Source organism: Bactrocera latifrons, unplaced genomic scaffold (assembly GCF_001853355.1).
Source record: "Bactrocera latifrons isolate USDA-ARS-PBARC rearing strain unplaced genomic scaffold, ASM185335v1 scaffold_118, whole genome shotgun sequence".
Classification (NCBI taxonomy): domain Eukaryota; kingdom Metazoa; phylum Arthropoda; class Insecta; order Diptera; family Tephritidae; genus Bactrocera; species Bactrocera latifrons.
This window is the reverse complement of record NW_017534608.1, coordinates 532,458-543,831: the sequence shown is the minus strand read 5'-3', so window position 1 is coordinate 543,831 and position 11,374 is coordinate 532,458. Positions and strand designations below refer to the sequence as shown.

At 37.8% G+C, this 11,374-nt stretch overlaps 3 protein-coding genes across 4 annotated transcripts; all 3 read right to left on the bottom strand.

Annotated features, from left to right (window-relative positions):
• Positions 1-986: 986 nt before the first annotated feature.
• Positions 987-2,190, bottom strand: LOC108978120 (GATA zinc finger domain-containing protein 14-like). Its single transcript, XM_018948245.1, has 2 exons — positions 2,085-2,190; positions 987-1,705 (listed from the first exon to the last, which is right to left on the bottom strand). Exons 1-2 carry the CDS (start codon positions 2,116-2,118, stop codon positions 1,044-1,046), a joined length of 696 nt encoding a protein of 231 aa, XP_018803790.1. The 5' UTR covers positions 2,119-2,190; the 3' UTR covers positions 987-1,043.
• A 3,512-nt stretch (positions 2,191-5,702) lies between these two features.
• Positions 5,703-7,606, bottom strand: LOC108978118. Of its 2 annotated transcripts, XR_001994083.1 has the most exons (4): positions 7,155-7,606; positions 6,585-7,079; positions 5,890-6,002; positions 5,703-5,813 (listed from the first exon to the last, which is right to left on the bottom strand). XR_001994083.1 is itself a non-coding variant. In XM_018948243.1 (3 exons), exons 1-3 carry the CDS (start codon positions 7,186-7,188, stop codon positions 5,944-5,946), a joined length of 588 nt encoding a protein of 195 aa, XP_018803788.1. In that variant the 5' UTR covers positions 7,189-7,606; the 3' UTR covers positions 5,703-5,943. The 2 variants fall into 2 exon arrangements, 1 of the variants encoding a protein (XP_018803788.1); XM_018948243.1 differs by having other exon boundaries at positions 5,703-6,002.
• A 1,508-nt stretch (positions 7,607-9,114) lies between these two features.
• LOC108978143 lies at positions 9,115-10,505 on the bottom strand. The gene is made up of 4 exons (XM_018948281.1): positions 10,128-10,505; positions 9,920-10,059; positions 9,584-9,859; positions 9,115-9,325 (listed from the first exon to the last, which is right to left on the bottom strand). Exons 1-4 carry the CDS (start codon positions 10,154-10,156, stop codon positions 9,192-9,194), a joined length of 579 nt encoding a protein of 192 aa, XP_018803826.1. The 5' UTR covers positions 10,157-10,505; the 3' UTR covers positions 9,115-9,191.
• Positions 10,506-11,374: the final 869 nt, after the last annotated feature.

Sequence of the window (11,374 nt, the reverse complement as noted above, 5' to 3'; positions counted from 1 at the left end):
TTTAATCTAAAGAGATGGGCTGTGTATTTTCGTTGACCGTCAAATTCGATTCATATGACGGCTGGGTTTACCTTACCGGAATTAACCGTGGGAGCTGAACTTTCGGAGATCTAACTTAACGCTTGCTCTTGGTCGGATGAAATCCGAGTCAATTCTGGAGCGTGGAACCGGCTGTCGTGGGAATAGGGAGATATAACCTCGTTTGGATTGGTAAGTTTTAGGATAAGATTGTCAGCACTGTATCAACGCATTGCATGAAGGCTGCTCCTACCCGTGTCCGGAGGAGTTTTTCTGCTACGTCTGCGTCAAAAGACCACCTCGATTAAGTGTAATACATGCAATGGATGGGACCATTTTAAGACATGCACAGGCTGTAAGACATACAGGGATTGGGTCGAAGCCTCTACGGTCCCTAGGAGTTCAAACAGGTAGAATTACTCTTATTCTAATCATCCACGGATCATATACAGTCATGCAATGTGCAACTCGAGCTTTGATATGTACAACTTCCCAGTGAATAAGTGAATTTCGACTTAATAGCTCTCCCGATTTTATTACTGCTAGTGGTGGTCTGATAAATAGCATAACCTGACGACATATGCTAACTCTCGCATTAGACTAGATTGGACAGATGTCCAGGATTATCTCGATCGAGAAACATCCCTAGTTTATTTCTTTTGACAACCGCACCTTCGTTAACTTTAATAAGCCCAACTGGGTCGGCTTCACAGAATTTACCGAGAGCACTTCACACCGCCATTCACAGTGAAGCCATTAACACCGTCACCAACTCTCTCTTCTTGAAAGGCGTACTTGCAGTCAAACCATCACCCATTGCAGACGAAGAGTTCGAGTTGCCACGAGAATCGAAAGTGATGCCTGTGCAACTTCGTTCTGGATACTGCAGCAGATTAAACTTTTACTTATCCAGAATCGGCCTTGACATATCAACCATATGTCCAGCGTGGAACGAGAATAAAATTGGGTGCTAGTAATACAGCTTTAATTTTTTATTGTTAGAAACGTATGAACTGGATATTATTTCAAGCAAATAGTTTTCCGTAGGGATGTGCGCTATAAGTTCCATTAAGTTTTCCACTCGGGAGATTCCAACCGGCTGTATTTTGGTGTCCAGAGTCACTACCAGCTAACGGTGTCAGTTGTGGACCTAAGTTGGACCCAATACCCCGATTGCCAGCACTATTGGATAGAGGAAATGTGTTTTCGGTATGGGTTCCAGCTATCAGAGTACTACCAGGAAGGCCGGCATGCCAAGTGGGATATGAATTGGATCCATTATTCACCTGTGGTATGAACTCTCTGTTAGCGCTAATGTTGCTTACACCGCCTTTCCAATTTGTAGAGTTTGCTGAGTTGCTTGGCGCCACCCAACCGGAATTGATGGGAGCAAATTGCCCACCACCGTTGTTGCTAACTGGTTGCGGGCTGATTGGGATATGTTGCGTCCAGTTTCTTCGATTTGAATGATGATTGTTTTGCCATGGGCTTCCGGGTCGGTGATGTGATTGCCTGTTATTAGGATTGGTGTGATTTTGATGACCAATCAGATGGTTGGGTCCTTGATGTGTTGCATTATGCCGTCCGCTATTGTTCCACGCCGTGGAATTGTAATGATGCCGTGACGAACCGTATTGCGGTTGTGGGAGACCTTCTATGTGGTAAATCAAACAAACGCAGAAAAATGCTGCAATGAATAAAAAGGTGTTATCGTTATAAATCGCTGAAACCAATTGGGCTCACACTCTAACAACATTACTGAGACTTAGTGCTAATATTTGCTTTTTGAAGGAATCTTATGAGAACATTTGACGAATATCTTCAAACACTTTTAGAGTAATATCCATTTTTATTTTACAACACCAGTTAATCTCGGAAGCGAGAGAATTTTTCCTGAGTCAAAGATTTTAACAAAAATAAGAAAGTAGGAAAGCACCAACTTGTTTTCGGCACCCCTAGACGGAAATAAAGCTACGATTGGTATTCAAATTATTACACAAATGCAACACGTTTTCAAAACTCTCCTAATGCAGTATACAAGGATGTACATAGGTTACAACACATACCCACAACAATTCTAAATTCGTTTGAAATCTTCATCTTGGATTAATTTTTGAAAGAAGCAACTCGCAGCCAATGTGTGCGGAATGCTGATAACTACTAAAATATTTTTGTGCTCTAATCAGCGCTTTTTTAATTATAATGATTTTAGATTACAAATATACGTAAATGCCTAAATCCATAGACAAGCAACTACCCGATAGGGAAATCTAATATTTTAGTATCACGTTCATCAATTTTGAAGCTTCCAAGGTGGCAGTATTCAAATACTTTCGGCATGAAAATCGCAATTTAATTTAGTCCCCGAGTAACGGTTAGTTTTTCAGTGTTCATATACATAAATCTTGAGCTTGATGGTTACACTTTTGGCTAAGGAACGAGCCATTAGGCATTTAGCCAATGTGAAAGCTGTCAAGCTGGCATAGACTGTTCACGATCGTAATATTTTTGGGAAGCCCCCGTCAGTTCATGGTTAACACTATTCAGCGCGCTGTGAGCGTTACATAAAATCAAAAGAGCGGGTTTACAGGCTCCTTCATGACTCATGTGTGATGGAACATGGGAAAAGTACCGGGGGGAATTGCCCATAAAGCTTTCCATCAGGGTAATACATGTCGGCTTCTTATCTATTACGCTGTCATCGGCGTTCTTAGCACATTTATTTACTTAATTACGTATGTATGTACTTATATTTATTTATCTTGTTATATTTTGATGTTGTAGTGAAATCTCTTCTTCAGGAATAATAATAAATTAATCTAAGAAGTGAGTGAAAATGCAATTTTCATTTATAATTTAGCTTTTTTTCATTTTCGAACATTTTTAAAAGTCCCCAAGACTTTCTTTTTTTTATACAATCCAGCGAATATTGAATATATATTTTTTTAATTTTAACTTTAAATAAGTTTTTGTTTGTTGAGCGTGTATGCCTTCGTATCTCGCAAATTGTTTATGTCTGCTTTCAGATTTTGCTATTAATCTCTTATCTCTTTCAATATTTGTACGCGATGGAATTATTTTTGTTTATTTTATAATAATTCCCCAGGCGATTATTAGAGCTTTACAAATAAATTCAACTTTTACGGGTGTGTGTACGCCCATAATTGAGGATGCATATGCGATAAGCCTCGGGGATTTTGCTTCTGGTCGGCGAAAACAAGTTTAAGTATATAAGCTGGCCATTATATATAATATAACGAACGTATCTATAGAGCAAGTAACTACAAAGTTGTATTTATTTAAAAACTGCCTTTATTACGGATGTAGTTCTTAATGTTATGAAATACATATCCAGAGGTTACTTGGTCTAAAAGCGCAAGTCGTGAACTGCTTGAGCCGTATGTAAAAGAATCGTTTTTGGCCACTCTCAGGTGAATGGCACTCAGAGAACTTTCCTCACTTGCGTTAACTTCAACACATAACTCCATCCTCCAAAGAAGAATTATGTATTTTTATAGTGCAGTTCGTTAAATAAAAATTTGATTTAAAACTGTGAGACGGCGCTTGGTAGAAAATAAGTGCCATGAACGAATTGCAAGACCAAAATCAAATGTCGAAAAAAAAACATTGTAAAAGGTATTAAATTTGCTAAAAAGTAATGTCGCCGTGATACAAAAATTGGAAAATGGTAGTTTGGAGCGATTTGGAAATGGTTTGCTGTACATCATTTCCGCAAACGAAAGAAACTATGGCTCGTCAGTGATGGTTTGGGGTTGTTTTACTTCCTAAGTCTAAACACTTTTAGAGTCATTTCCGTATTTATTTTCTACAATATTTTTTTTTTCCTAGTAAATCATTTTCAGGACACAGTTATGCTCGGATTGATTCCAAAAGTAAAAATTGATGGAAAGTTCACGGGCCAAAAGTACAAAGAAACTTTGAAGATTGTTTTGGCAATTTGTCTTTGTCGCGGATATTTCAATGCGACATCGACCCGAAACACACTTTTCGGAATCGAAAGAAAATCTTTGGAGTATTATAAAACGAGCAGTTGTAGCGAGGAAACCCAGAAATCAAAGTGAGCTACGCAATATTATTCAACAAGAGATGCGCTTTGCTTTTTGTAAAAATGAAACAAATGCACAATTTTTCTCCTATTGAAATAGCTGTAAGGTTCTCCATTTCAGCATATCACGTTTCACTTTGTTAGAACGCTTGGAAATTGCTCCACATTATTACGCAAATTCGAGTTGTTGGACAAATTCACATTCATCGAAAAATCATCTTCCCAGATAAGGCTCATTTCTGGCTTAATGGCTTCGTTAATAAACAGAATGGTCCCAATTGGGGTGAGATATGTAAATTCTCGTGTGGTTCAGGGAAAACAATTGCATCCTCTAAAAATTACCGTTTGGTAGAGATTGTGGTATGGCGACATCATTGGGCCTTATTTCTTTCGAAATGAAACAGGAAATGCCGTCACCATCAATAGCGATTGTTATAACACAATGTTGGTTGATGATTTGGCGCGGTATTTGATGATGATGTCTACTTCCAACATAAACATGGACACAATGCGTGCAAGTTTGGAGACTCGTTAAATTCGAGAAATGGCCCAGTCAAATGGTCCCCTAGATCTTTCGTTAAAACGCCTCTAGATTACTTTCTCTGGGGGCATATTAAATCAAAGGTATACGCCAATCAACAAGCAATGCTCGAGACGCTTGAGGCCAACATTTAGAATAATATAACGAAAAAAATAGAACCCATTTTGCAACTAAATGTTTTATTAATTTTTTGGCTATTGCAAAGCATTGAATCTTAGTAACTCAATTTGAAGATATGGTAATATGATCCAAAAAAGGGCTATGCCTTTTTTCTTCATTCATCAAAATAATATTAAGATACGTATTTAATTGAGTCACATATCACAGAACTTGCCGCTAAAAAACAATGGTGCATGCAGTTAAACTCGAAATATCGTATAATGGCCAGTGTCTTGGAATGTAGGGCAGCCAAGAGTGGTGTACGGCTGTGACCCAAAAACGGATTATCTTAGAACATGGCAAGGAAAATAAAACGGTATTGATCAAATCATGTGTAAAAATTCATATCGGAACTACACAGTTATATAAAGTTCCTAATGGCATTCGATAGGTGGGGAATAGAATACTCAGTGGTGCGGCTCATTAAGCTACCGGACCAAGCTACCAGACTAACTTAATCTAATCTAAATTTGAAATAACGGAGTTTCTAGAAAGAGATTCGATATGGTATTTTTAATGACTGCATTCCGATAATTTCTATGTAAAATATTTTTTTTTAATTCTTTTTTATATATCAGCAATTTGTAATGCACGATTATAGAATTTCAGGTCTTATTTGTTGCTCATGTTCTACTTATTCAATTAAATGTTTTTTAAAAAAGATATTCCACACCGTTGGATTTACTTTTACTTACCAATCCGTAAATAAATAGAAATTGAAAACAAATAATGGTCTCAAAAATTATCTCAGCCCCTCTGACATACCCATATGCGCACACCTTCACCAGTATCTCTTTTAATATTCTCAACTACTTTACCAAAATATGATTCGTGAATAGCAAACCAGTTTAATTCTGAAAAGATTTAACTAAAAATTCAAATATAAGTTTACTTTTCGACAAGAAAAAAAAATATATATATATATATGTATATAAAAAACGGGTATCACCATTTTTATTGACTGTTGGCGTATATAACAAGAACGCTGAATATTTAAAACAAATTATTATCAACGAAAGAGCTATCACTCTGTAAACAGTTAGAGAGGGAAATTGTACGGCAAATCAGTTCGGTAGCTCCCAAAGTAGCATAGAAATATACACACCATATGAATAGATATACATTTATACCCAGGTATCCTCATTGTATTGCATTGAAGTTACCCACGTTGCATTGGAAAGAGACCTTCGCAAGCGCCACGCCGTACAATCTGGATATCTGCAGAGATAAAACACAATTATGAGATTATTGGTAACTATTGACATTAATAGTAAGTTTGCTGTAGATTTGTATGAGTCAAATAATGATTTCATTGACAGTTCTGAGCTTCTGTTCCTTATTAGCATTATACTCGTAACACAAGTCAAGCGATATACAGGTTTTCAGGCGCCCCATTTTAACGTATATTAGTGTATCAAATAGTGCTTTGATCGACTTGGAATCCCTGAAACAACACGCGGTAATCACGCGCTGAACACACAAACAAAATACATACAATGAACGTGACTTGAACCCATGCGTGGCTTGGAGGTCTTCGTGCGAAAGTGCAGCATGCGAATTGATGGTGTGGTTTAAAGTACAATCTCAATGACAACACAAAAGAATGCCCAAGGTAAGGCAGCAGCAGGCTCGCACAACAGGTTCGGTTCGTTTAATTTGATGACATGTGCTTATTTGATAAGATCTTGTTCATTTATTTAAATATTATATAATTACACATGCACATGCATGCATTGCACAAAGTGCGTAATTTAATCGTACACGCATAAATGCATAAATCGCCGAGAGTGACTCACTCACCTGCACCGCATTGCCGCGCACAGTCGAACTTCTGCGGATTCTGATATTGCTGCTGATTACTCGCACATATCGGATTGTACTCGGAAGTGGTGGGGCAGCTGCCAAAACAGTTCAAGAATTGGGGCGAAGCCGTCGTCGGCGCTGTAAACGGTACTATGGTTGCAACAATGGGTTGATTGTTAATGAAAACGACGTTTGGTGCAGCAATGTTGTTTGCTTCTTGACCGTTAGATGGTGATGGTGTGGTAGTTGTTGTGCTGGTGGGTGCTTCTCTCCTATCATTGCTAAAAATCAGCGGCTCGCCTGGACCGGGGCGTCCCCACTGCGGTCGCGGAAAGGGCTTTGGTCCAAAAATAAAGTCCACTGGTGTGAAGAAAGGTTTGTCGCCACCGAAGTTAGAGAAAATTTGACGCCTCGCTCGTTGTTTGCTGCTGAATGCCACTCTGCGCTGCTCGGTGGGCGCGCTGTATGTTGGGACGGTTAACATTAACACCACTGCATGATAATTAAGGCAGATTTCACAATTCAATAACTAAATATTTGGTTTTTATTTCATTATTCAGCACAAACCTGCGTAAAGACAGCAACTATTTGTAAACAACATTTTATTTTAGCTCAATTATAATAATGCCAGGTTGTCTCCAAATCTTCACACGTCCATAAGCTTTGCTCGACTGTTTTGCTGCTCAGTGCTCCCCTGTGCATAAGTAACATTTTGCTTGGTGAGTTGAAAGAGCAAGCTGAAAAGACACTCGAACGAGATTTAACTGCCGAGCCAACTAGAAATAAAGATACAAGTTAGGAGACATATTATACACGCATTTTCATTTGTTTCATTTAAATAGATATGCCGTGCGCTCTTTTAAGCTTGCATCAGAGAAAGTCCACTGCCACTCAAGTTAACTCCGATAGCATCTCATCTCAGTATCTCAACTTGAACTTGGCTCAGTATTCATAGCTTATACATGTATACATATGTGTATATATGTATATATTTATACAGTTTAATAAATGTAAAGATTATTAAGATTTTAATACAGTTCATTAGAAACAGCAATTTCATACACAAATCATTTAAATTTCATAGTAAGGTTTATATAGTAAATTAATTGCTACTCGTTGATCACGATAACAACCTGAAACGGCTGAACCTATCTGGCAGATGTTCATTTTGAAAGCTTTGTGGAAGTCTCAGGAAATCTCCTTTTTTCTTTACAAAGACAAGGAACTGCCGCAATGACTATCGAGAGGCAGATATTGATACCATTCGTTTTGGACTGATTGAAAATCAAGTAGATAGGCTTAGAATAGAATGATAAAAAAATGAAATTTACAGTTTGAGCTAACACAGCGCTCCTCTGTAGGACCAAAAGAGTTGGCCAGGTCATTAGAACTGGATTACGTACTATTGACTGCAGCGAAAATTGACGATGTGCCACACCCAAAGCTCCATCAGGATCAGGAAGAACCCCCTCCGATTCGATGCTAAGGGAAGTTTCAGCAAAGAGATTCCCTAACGTTTGACTTCTTAAATTTATTGATGGAGAAGATAATACTGCAGAGCTAAATAAAGAAGGTAAAATCTTCCATAAGAGTGTACAGCTAGTAGCGTACGCCTCAACAACCGCATCGTTAATTATGTCTTTTCAAGACTGGATAAGGATGCGAAGCTTATGTGTTTAGTTGGGAACGAGAAGGAAACAAAATATCTCCTGCCATCAAACAGTCATCGCATTCCCGGATTTGCTCTAACGTCACTGGCGATAGTCGTAGATAATTTCGTCTACCTTGGAACCAGCATTAACTCCAACAATCTTAGGCTTGAAATCCAACGCAGAATCACTTTCGCCAACAGGTCCCACTTTGGACTGAGGAGGCAAAAAGACGAAACTCTGCAAGTCGTTTACTATTCCCGTGCTGCGATATAGTGCAATGAATATGAACAATGACATGATCTGATGAGTTGGCGTTAGGATAATTCGAGGTAAAGGTTATGCGGAAGATTTATGTACTTTTGCGAATCAAGAGACATTGGGTACGCTGGCTAGATCATGCTTTTCGTTTGGCTGAGAACACTTCAGCTTTGAAAGTATACATTGGGTTTCCACTGGTAGAAGCAGAACAAGCCCTCCACTCAGTTGGAGAGATCAGGTGCAGAAGGACATGGCTGAACTTGGCACCTCCAATTGGCGCCAAATAACGAACATCAGAAACGACAGGCGCGCTGCCTGTAAAGAAGAAGAAGATAGGAACTATAAACACGTTGACATTCTGTTTTCGGAGCCGATGCGGAAAGTTTCTCCGAATTTCACACGACCATCGTAGATAGTACATTTGCCAGACAAAGATCGAAGGAATATGATTTTGGATAATGCTTAAATGAAATGTAAATCTGATTATTAAGAATAAATGTTTATTCATTAAATTCATATTTCATATTTTTCTTATTGAATTGCTGTGGAGAGAAATGTTCCCATAAACGCGAAAATTAAGTGGAAAATTGCATTTATAGATCTAATGAGATGTTTAATATTATAAAAAAGAGGGTTTTTTGCAAAAGTTAAAAATTAAGTTTTTATAGTTATAACGGGTACTTGTTTTAATCACTTAGGCAATGTGAAGAATATTATACGAAGTGGCAGTCAGCCGTGGTTGAGGCATAGTGGCAATCGGTGATATGTGTTTCATTGAATTCTCCCACTGTTTGTAGCTGGAAGGACGTTTTTGATAACCAATTAACGCTGTAGTAAATGGAAAAGTGTTTAGTTATTTTGAAGATGTTAGAATTATTGGCATATTAGGGTGAACGCTATTTGCAACTTTTCAAATATATTATATAACCAATACATAACTATTAAATGACGTAGAAGTGAAATTTCTTATAGTAAGCACTGTTTTTATATAACATATATTTTAGTTTAATCCATATGGAAAATTGAAATTGTGAAAATATTTGAAAAGCAACAAATGAAGCATTTCCCTAACCAAGGTATACGAACAGTTTGAGGTTCTTGGAAAAGAGGTGTTGACCGCACTTTTGCTTCTGTCCGCCGTTGGTTGGCATGCATTTTCAGAACTCTGAGACTGCGCCGATTTACTGACATCGGCTGACGTTGCTCGCTGACTGTTTGGATTTTCCGCTTTTTGCAGGCATTTTAAAATGTGTGTTTCACTGCGCTTACGACCGCAACGACATTTCGCTAGCAATGAGTTGTACATGTCCGGTGAGACGAAATATGAGTCACCATTACCCGTATATTTGTAAGGGCACAGCTCTAGATTATGAGCACAAAATCAGCATAATTTATATTATTTATGGCCAACAATTTACAAACCTTTGTTTCTCAGTATATCCTGCAACTGTTGATTGACCTCGTTTTGATTGTAGAACCTGTTCAACTTTTCATCACCGAGTTTAGCCCATTTCTTCTCGAAATTGCGACGCGCCAAATGCTCTATTCTCACCTGCTCTTTCCTATCGAATTTTGAGTGTATATGTGGTAGCCTTTTAATATCTCGAAATTTCGACTTTTAACTACTCACCCGATTCCTAGATGCTTAGCGGGATCCATCAGAAAGTATATTTCCAAAAGTACGTTGCCGTTATGTGGTTACTCTCGCTGCTAAATGAGCCGACAGGCGTATAGTAAATAAACAGTTATTTCAATGGTTTGTTGTTTTTGCACCGATTGTTGCCCACGGCAGCGTTTTATTTATTTTGGTTGCCTTAGCTGCTAATACTTTACGCGATTTTAGTTTGTTTCATGCAACCAAAACAGTCAAATTTAAAAAATAAAAAATTTGTAGAAATCGTCTACGTATGTGTGCATAAAAAAGCTCCACCAATTTGACAGAAAACGATATTTGACCGACGGAACTACTACTAGGTAAAATTGCTGTTTTGATAATAAAAAAAACCGATATTTTCAAACGATTGTCACAAATGAAATTCAAAATTTTAAATAAACACATTTTTTTTGTTGTGTAATGTCAGACTGAGAAAACCTAGTTTTAAAAGTAAAATTTGCTTTATTCCACTAAGAAATTCAATAAGTCTTCAAACGATTAGTGCCCCTCCCAATCAATGAACCAGTCCCTGAGGGATTAAATGCATGTAAAAGCGTTAGTTGGAGAATTTGGGTAAAAAAACAATCAACAGCTTCTTGGAGAGAAGATGCAAATATATTATTAAATAGTATCCAACGTTTTCTTTAGCTGTTTTAAAATTCGTAGCACTCCTAATATATTTACGCTGTTCAGGGTATAAAAAGGGAACGAGTCTTGTTAAAAAACGGATTTGCTTTTTATTCTTTATTCAAAGAGTTCGATTGTTTTTATGACCAGACACTTGAACAAGTCTGATGAGGAGGTATCTTGATGTTAATTATAGTGAAAAAAATGTACTCCTTTACCAATCCGAAAAAAAGCTCACTGCGCCTCTTCTTCAGCGACTTCTCCAATCCACATGTCCTCGGTAAGTGAGCAACGAATGGCTTCTCTACAGAAATATTAGGCATCCGATGTCTTCCCTATTCTTTCCTCAATGTTTGATCTTCATGAATGCTATTTATCAAGATTGAGCTCTAGGTATCTTGCCTTACCTCCAGGTTGAAGGCGTGAGCCTCCAAATTAGGGGAGAGGCTTATCTGAGATTTTATTCCTCCTAGGAAATAAAGCCATTTCAGTTTTATTAAGCGGCTTTATCCGTTCAGTTAGATACCTTGTTGACATACCAATCGGTTAGTTTGTAGATGGTATTTAGAATTTTTCTTTTAAAAGTGAGGATAATG

Excerpts from the sequence above, each read along its gene's own strand:
- LOC108978120 (XM_018948245.1), bottom strand. The coding sequence starts at position 2,118 with ATGAAGATTTCAAACGAATTTAGAATTGTTGTGG. Across the intron at positions 1,706-2,084 it reads CGAATTTAGAATTGTTGTGG|CATTTTTCTGCGTTTGTTTG; the intron begins GTATGTGTTGTA and ends TATTCATTGCAG.
- LOC108978118 (XM_018948243.1), bottom strand. The coding sequence starts at position 7,188 with ATGTTGTTTACAAATAGTTGCTGTCTTTACGCAG. Across the intron at positions 7,080-7,154 it reads TAGTTGCTGTCTTTACGCAG|TGGTGTTAATGTTAACCGTC; the intron begins GTTTGTGCTGAA and ends ATTATCATGCAG. Across the intron at positions 6,003-6,584 it reads TGCGCGGCAATGCGGTGCAG|ATATCCAGATTGTACGGCGT; the intron begins GTGAGTGAGTCA and ends TTATCTCTGCAG.
- LOC108978143 (XM_018948281.1), bottom strand. The coding sequence starts at position 10,156 with ATGGATCCCGCTAAGCATCTAGGAATCGG. Across the intron at positions 10,060-10,127 it reads GCTAAGCATCTAGGAATCGG|GAAAGAGCAGGTGAGAATAG; the intron begins GTGAGTAGTTAA and ends AAAATTCGATAG. Across the intron at positions 9,860-9,919 it reads GGATATACTGAGAAACAAAG|AGCTGTGCCCTTACAAATAT; the intron begins GTTTGTAAATTG and ends CTCATAATCTAG.